The sequence below is a fragment of the Cherax quadricarinatus genome, chromosome 85 (genome assembly GCF_038502225.1).
Source record: "Cherax quadricarinatus isolate ZL_2023a chromosome 85, ASM3850222v1, whole genome shotgun sequence".
In the NCBI taxonomy this organism is placed as follows: Eukaryota; Metazoa; Arthropoda; class Malacostraca; order Decapoda; family Parastacidae; genus Cherax; species Cherax quadricarinatus.
In genome coordinates, this window is record NC_091376.1 from 19,645,281 (window position 1) to 19,653,380 (window position 8,100).

At 38.9% G+C, this 8,100-nt stretch overlaps 1 protein-coding gene across 1 annotated transcript in view; it reads left to right on the plus strand.

Annotated features, from left to right (window-relative positions):
- The window catches only part of LOC138855234 (UDP-glycosyltransferase UGT5-like), a 15,221-nt gene extending 7,343 nt beyond the window's left edge, over positions 1–7,878 (plus strand). Inside the window, exons 3-4 of the mRNA XM_070103532.1 lie at positions 6,320–6,539; positions 7,584–7,878. Of these exons, the coding sequence (XP_069959633.1) occupies positions 6,320–6,539; positions 7,584–7,878 (515 nt within the window). The remainder of the gene's footprint in view (positions 1–6,319; positions 6,540–7,583) is intronic.
- The last annotated feature ends 222 nt before the right edge of the window (positions 7,879–8,100 follow it).

Sequence of the window (8,100 nt, forward strand, 5' to 3'; positions counted from 1 at the left end):
TATCAGATCCCACAACAGTTAAACACCTGACGCGCGCCGACCCAACTTGGATAGGTCCTTTGCACAACTCACCCCACAAACTATTCTACCCAAGAAAATGTAAAAATTATTTGTCCAGTGTATTATTAAATTCTTCCCAAATTCTATTAATTATAAATGGATCTAATTTATATAAACCAAAGGAAATATTCATATTATTGTCAAAACTGCTTTTTATGAAACAAGATTCAATTATATTCCTGTCGACCATGGACTTGTTTGATACTACTTTCTCAACTTTTTGAAAATCAATTGGATGGTTAAAATCTCTTACATGAATAAATAGAGCATTGGAATCTTGTCCAGTTCTAATGCTATATTTATGTTGTTTTAATCTTAGTTCGAGATTTTTACCAGTTTGACCGTAATAAACTTTATCGCAAATTTTACAAGGAATCTTATAGACACATCCATCAGCATTTTGGGGGGAATTCTTTATCAAAAGTTTTTTTACTGTTTACTGTGATCTTATTGCATGATGGTAGGATTGCTGGTTTCTTTTTCTGTCTCATAAACACGCTAGATAACAGGGATATCTTGCTACTCCTACTTACACTTTGGTCACACTTCACAGACACGCACATGCATATATATATATATACATACATCTAGGTTTTTCTCCTTTTTCTAAATAGCTCTTGTTCTTTTTTATTTCTTCTATTGTCCATGGGGAAGTGGAAAAGAATCTTTCCTCCGTAAGCCATGCGTGTCGTATGAGGCGACTAAAATGCCGGGAGCAAAGGGCTAGTAACCCCTTCTCCTGTATACATTTACTAAAAAAGAGAAGAAGAAAAACTTTATAAAACTGGGATGCTTAAATGTGCGTGGATGTAGTGCGGATGACAAGAAGCAGATGATTGCTGATGTTATGAATGAAAAGAAGTTGGATGTCCTGGCTCTAAGCGAAACAAAGCTGAAGGGGGTAGGAGAGTTTCAGTGGGGGGAAATAAATGGGATTAAATCTGGAGTATCTGAGAGAGTTAGAGCAAAGGAAGGGGTAGCAGTAATGTTAAATGATCAGTTATGGAAGGAGAAAAGAGAATATGAATGTGTAAATTCAAGAATTATGTGGATTAAAGTAAAGGTTGGATGCGAGAAGTGGGTCATAATAAGCGTGTATGCACCTGGAGAAGAGAGGAATGCAGAGGAGAGAGAGAGATTTTGGGAGATGTTAAGTGAATGTATAGGAGCCTTTGAACCAAGTGAGAGAGTAATTGTGGTAGGGGACCTGAATGCTAAAGTAGGAGAAACTTTTAGAGAGGGTGTGGTAGGTAAGTTTGGGGTGCCAGGTGTAAATGATAATGGGAGCCCTTTGATTGAACTTTGTATAGAAAGGGGTTTAGTTATAGGTAATACATATTTTAAGAAAAAGAGGATAAATAAGTATACACGATATGATGTAGGGCGAAATGACAGTAGTTTGTTGGATTATGTATTGGTAGATAAAAGACTGTTGAGTAGACTTCAGGATGTACATGTTTATAGAGGGGCCACAGATATATCAGATCACTTTCTAGTTGTAGCTACACTGAGAGTAAAAGGTAGATGGGATACAAGGAGAATAGAAGCATCAGGGAAGAGAGAGGTGAAGGTTTATAAACTAAAAGAGGAGGCAGTTAGGGTAAGATATAAACAGCTATTGGAGGATAGATGGGCTAATGAGAGCATAGGCAATGGGGTCGAAGAGGTATGGGGTAGGTTTAAAAATGTAGTGTTAGAGTGTTCAGCAGAAGTTTGTGGTTACAGGAAAGTGGGTGCAGGAGGGAAGAGGAGCGATTGGTGGAATGATGATGTAAAGAGAGTAGTAAGGGAGAAAAAGCTAGCATATGAGAAGTTTTTACAAAGTAGAAGTGATGCAAGGAGGGAAGAGTATATGGAGAAAAAGAGAGAGGCTAAGAGAGTGGTGAAGCAATGTAAAAAGAGAGCAATTGAGAGAGTGGGTGAGATGTTATCAACAAATTTTGTTGAAAATAAGAAAAAGTTTTGGAGTGAGATTAACAAGTTAAGAAAGCCTAGAGAACAAATGGATTTGTCAGTTAAAAATAGGAGAGGAGAGTTATTAAATGGAGAGTTAGAGGTATTGGGAAGATGGAGGGAATATTTTGAGGAATTGTTAAATGTTGATGAAGATAGGGAAGCTGTGATTTCGTGTATAGGGCAAGGAGGAATAACATCTTGTAGGAGTGAGGAAGAGCCAGTTGTGAGTGTGGGGGAAGTTCGTGAGGCAGTAGGTAAAATGAAAGGGGGTAAGGCAGCCGGGATTGATGGGATAAAGATAGAAATGTTAAAAGCAGGTGGGGATATAGTTTTGGAGTGGTTGGTGCAATTATTTAATAAATGTATGGAAGAGGGTAAGGTACCTAGTGATTGGCAGAGAGCATGCATAGTTCCTTTGTATAAAGGCAAAGGGGATAAAAGAGAGTGCAAAAATTATAGGGGGATAAGTCTGTTGAGTGTACCTGGTAAAGTGTATGGTAGAGTTATAATTGAAAGAATTAAGAGTAAGACGGAGAATAGGATAGCAGATGAACAAGGAGGCTTTAGGAAAGGTAGGGGGTGTGTGGACCAGGTGTTTACAGTGAAACATATAAGTGAACAGTATTTAGATAAGGCTAAAGAGGTCTTTGTGGCATTTATGGATTTGGAAAAGGCGTATGACAGGGTGGATAGGGGGGCAATGTGGCAGATGTTGCAAGTGTATGGTGTAGGAGGTAGGTTACTGAAAGCAGTGAAGAGTTTTTACGAGGATAGTGAGGCTCAAGTTAGAGTATGTAGGAAAGAGGGAAATTTTTTCCCAGTAAAAGTAGGCCTTAGACAAGGATGTGTGATGTCACCGTGGTTGTTTAATATATTTATAGATGGGGTTGTAAGAGAAGTAAATGCGAGGGTCTTGGCAAGAGGCGTGGAGTTGAAAGATAAAGAATCACACACAAAGTGGGAGTTGTCACAGCTGCTCTTTGCTGATGACACTGTGCTTTTGGGAGATTCTGAAGAGAAGCTGCAGAGATTGGTGGATGAATTTGGTAGGGTGTGCAAAAGAAGAAAATTAAAGGTGAATACTGGAAAGAGTAAGGTTATGAGGATAACAAAAAGATTAGGTGATGAAAGATTGAATATCAGATTGGAGGGAGAGAGTATGGAGGAGGTGAACGTATTCAGATATTTAGGAGTGGACGTGTCAGCGGATGGGTCTATGAAAGATGAGGTGAATCATAGAATTGATGAGGGAAAAAGAGTGAGTGGTGCACTTAGGAGTCTGTGGAGACAAAGAACTTTGTCCTTAGCGGTAAAGAGGGGAATGTGTGCGAGTATAGTTTTACCAACGCTCTTATATGGGTGTGAAGCGTGGGTGATGAATGTTGCAGCGAGGAGAAGGCTGGAGGCAGTGGAGATGTCATGTCTGAGGGCAATGTGTGGTGTGAATATAATGCAGAGAATTCGTAGTTTGGAAGTTAGGAGGAGGTGCGGGATTACCAAAACTGTTGTCCAGAGGGCTGAGGAAGGGTTGTTGAGGTGGTTCGGACATTTAGAGAGAATGGAGCGAAACAGAATGACTTCAAGAGTGTATCAGTCTGTAGTGGAAGGAAGGCGGGGTAGGGGTCGGCCTAGGAAGGGTTGGAGGGAGGGGGTAAAGGAGGTTTTGTGTGCGAGGGGCTTGGACTTCCAGCAGGCATGCGTGAGTGTGTTTGATAGGAGTGAATGGAGACAAATGGTTTTTAATACTTGACGTGCTGTTGGAGTGTGAGCAAAGTAACATTTATGAAGGGATTCAGGGAAACCGGCAGGCCGGACTTGAGTCCTGGAGATGGGAAGTACAGTGCCTGCACTCTGAAGGAGGGGTGTTAATGTTGCAGTTTAAAAACTGTAGTGTAAAGCACCCTTCTGGCAAGACAGTGATGGAGTGAATGATGGTGAAAGTTTTTCTTTTTCGGGCCACCCTGCCTTGGTGGGAATCGGCCAGTGTGATAATATATATATATATATATATATATATATATATATATATATATATATATATATATATATATATATATATATATATATATATATGGAAAATAGTGATTCATTGTGTATTTTATTCGTCTTTATCACATCAAGTTGTCAATTTATACGGAAACGTTACTTTTCTTGTTTCGTATAACATAAATAAATGAGAAAGTGGTATATTACCAACTAAAATCCTTACTTTATATTAACTTAAATGTTAAATTTAATGTACTTTTCTTTATTTTCAGAGTAATATGTCTAGAGGCTGCATAAATTCACTAGACATATTTTGCTATGTCTGCGGGCAATTCACCCCTTCAGATTCCTGGAGCAACATTACTCCTTTATTGAAGCGCTGTTACTTTGCTTATTTTGGCTGCAAACTTGGAGACCAGGACAAACCATTTGTACCACGCAAAGCTTGCATGAGTTACATCAGTAAGTTCCAAATGTGGTCAGTTGGAAACTTGATGTTTGCCCTTTGGAGTACCAATGGTATGGCGGGAGCAGATGAACCACCATGATGACTGCTACTTTTGTATGCCTAAAGTAGCTGGATTCAGCAAGAAGAATAAAGATTGCATAATAGTATACCCAAATATTCCTTCAGCAATAAGTCCTGTTCCACACACTGAAGATATTCCTGTACCTGTGCCACCTGAGACATGGCAAATTTCATCAGAATCTGATACCTGTGACTCTAAGAAGATGGAAGTAGACTCTAAACCACCAATATATGACGATTCCAAACCCTTCAACCAAGTTGAGCTCAGTGACTTGGTGAGAGACCTTAACCTTCCAAAAGAAAGTGCACAGTTATTTGGCTCTAGACTGAAGGAACATTGGCTTCTAGCTCCTGGAACAACATTCGCTTGGTACCGTCACCGTGATGCAGAATTCACTCAGTTCTTTGACAAAGAGGAATCTTTAGTTTTCTGTTCGAATATTTCTGGCCTTATTTAACACATGGGCAGATGAATGAAGACTCTTCATTGATTCTTCTAAAAGAAGTTTAATGGCTGTACTTCTGTACAATGCAACACAGCTGCATCTGTGCCAGTTGGCTATAGTGTCCAAATGTCGGAAAGTTATGCAGGTATGAAGACACTAATATCTGCAATCAAGTACCAGAATCACAATTTTCTCATTTGTGGCAATTTAAAAGTTATTGCTCTCATACTGAGTCTACAAGGCGGATACACCAAGTATTCCTGTTTTCTGTCTTTGGGATAGTAGGATAGGCAGCAAGCACTATGAACAAAAAGACTGGCCACCAAGGACCAGCTTCTTACCCGGAAATTACAACATGAAAACTGTGCCACTAGTTGACCCCAAGAAAATTCTGCTCCCACCACTCCACATCAATTTAGGACTTATGAAAATTTTTGTGAAGGCCTTGAACAAGAATGGAACTGCTTCCAAGAACCTACAGCCAGTTTCCTCGAATATGTAAAGGCAAGCTAAAGGCAGGAATCTTTGTTGGCCCTCAGATTCGGGAATTGATGAAGGATAAGCATTTTGATGAAGCATCAGCAGGTGTCGAGGTGAATGTCTGGTTTTCATTCAAGCAGATTGTCCACAACTTCCTGGGAAACAGATGCTCCCCCAAACATGAAAAAAAATGACGCAAGACCTGATTTCAAGTTTCCAACAACCTGGGTCTGAAATGAGTGTGAAGTTGCACTTTTTGAACTCACATCTTGACTGTTTTCCTAACAATTGTGGGGAATACAGTGAGGAACAAGGAGAGCGGTTCCATCAAGATATTTGCACCATGAAAACTCGATACCAGGGAAAATGGAATGTCAGCATGATGGCATATTACTGCTGGTCATTGAAGCATAATGGTCTCGATGCACAGCATAAGCGAAAATCAAAGGGTCCTCCTTCCTTTTACTCAATATGTAGGCTAACCATTAGGAGCATATTTTTTTAATAAAATAATTTGATTTGATTCATGTTGATGTTACTAAAACTAACAGAATGTGTTTTTCCATGAGTACCTGCCTAATTTTTCACAGTTTTTACCATTTAATTTGTATTTTGAAAATCCTTACATGATAGAGCAAAATGGTTTAGATATTTACAATCAGCAGCCCAAGAATATGTAAGATTTCAATTATGAGTAAAAAAAACTAAAAACATTCCAAATGCAGACAAGTGTATAAGAGATCAAGACCGATAAAAAAATCAGACTTATTTTTATCTCAAGTTTGTGGGTCGTAAATTGCAAAATTTCATTTAACTTGTCGGGCTCTTTCTATTTTTGTCATTAGCAATATTTTTTCTGCAGCTCACGACAACGTGAAGGTGTTCATCACACACGGTGGTCTCCTCAGCTTGCAAGAATCAATCTATCACGCCACGCCACTCCTCGCTCTACCTATCTATGGTGACCAGCCCAAGAATGGCATATTTGTTAAGAATTCTGGTCTGGGAGACTCGTTAGTGTGGAAAGAGCTGACTGTGGACATGATCGTTGACGCTCTTACCAAAATTACAAGCGATCCCAAGTAAGGTCATGTTGCAGTTTTTTTTTTTTCCAACAAACCGGCCGTATCCCACTAAGGCAGGGTGGCCCAAAAAGAAAAACGAAAGTTTCTCTTTTTAAATTTAGCAATTTATACAGAAGGGGTTACTAGCCCCTTGCTCCTGGCATTATGTTGCAGGGTTACTTTAAATAAAACATTTTAATGGGCAACATCCATTAGTATGATTTCTTGAAGCACAATGTGTGAAAATTTCGTCTCCCAAAAGTATTCACCATGGCATTAATGTAAATATGTATTTCATTAACAAATTATCTTAATTCAAATAAACTGCACATACAGAGAAGTTTATGACGATGTTTCAGTCCGACTTGAACCATTTACAAGTCACACTTACACACGAAGGTGAGGGAACTATTATATATAGGAGAGTGGGACTGACCGGATACAGAGTAGAAGAAAAAAAGTGGAGAAGTAATGGTAGAGGTAATGCTATTAGATGTAGTAGTGGTTGTAGTAAGTAGGGGGGGAATAGTGGTAGTGGCACAAGACACAGAAAGGAGAGTGAAACAAGGCAAGAGTAGTAGTAGTAGTAGTAGTAGTAGTACAGTCTTTTTAGACATGTTTAATTTACCTATCTGATTATTTCAGTTGAAGAACAAAGTGTGTATTAATGAGCTAGGCAATAGGTTAGTTAAAATTCGTCATGAAACAGGACAAGTGTTTCCTGACACGGGTCTTAGTCATATGATGACCCACCATTAGAGCTTTTGGTCAACTGACCAAGACCTTCACCTTGCTTACCACTAAACCTCCTGAAATATTAAGATTATTAATAATCTTTTTTATAAGCTAGGCATCAGTTTTTTTTTAATGAATGATATTTTTTTCGGATCGTAAGTTTTAAAACTGATATGTAAATGACTGTAATCTACTCACATAGAGATCTCGACTTTTTATCCCAGTTAATATCTTGTTAAAAAGTAAATTAGTAGGACTGGAAAATAATGTGTAGACTGTATACACACTTGGTGATAATAATCATTTATTTTTATTAATTTTTATCAGGTATAAAGAAAATGTATTGAAGATGTCAGTGCCGCTACGAGATCAACTTATGACATCCACGGAACTGGCAGTGTTCTGGACGGAGTACGTCATCCGTCACAAAGGTGCGCCTCAGCTGAGGTCACCAGCGGCACAGCTCTCCTGGGTGGAGTTCCTCATGCTGGACGTGATCTTCCTCCTCCACCTGGCTATGTTCTTCCTCTACTTCATACTACGTCGAATACTAAGAGTCATCTCTGCTATAATTTTTGGTAGTGAAGAAAAGACAAAGAGGAAGAGGAAGAAGAAAGATTAAGAATAATCACTGATAAAAGGATTAGGAAAGTCTGTTAAATGGGCATAATTGTGAAGCATTGTGCATTCTGTATGCTAAACGTGACACAAGAATCGTAATAACACGATTGCAAACATATCATGGAACTGGTGGGGATTGAACTCACGACAAATGAGCCTTAAAATTCTAAATTTTAAGACTCGCCAGTTCCATGATTTGTATACTAAACATTTATCACTTGCA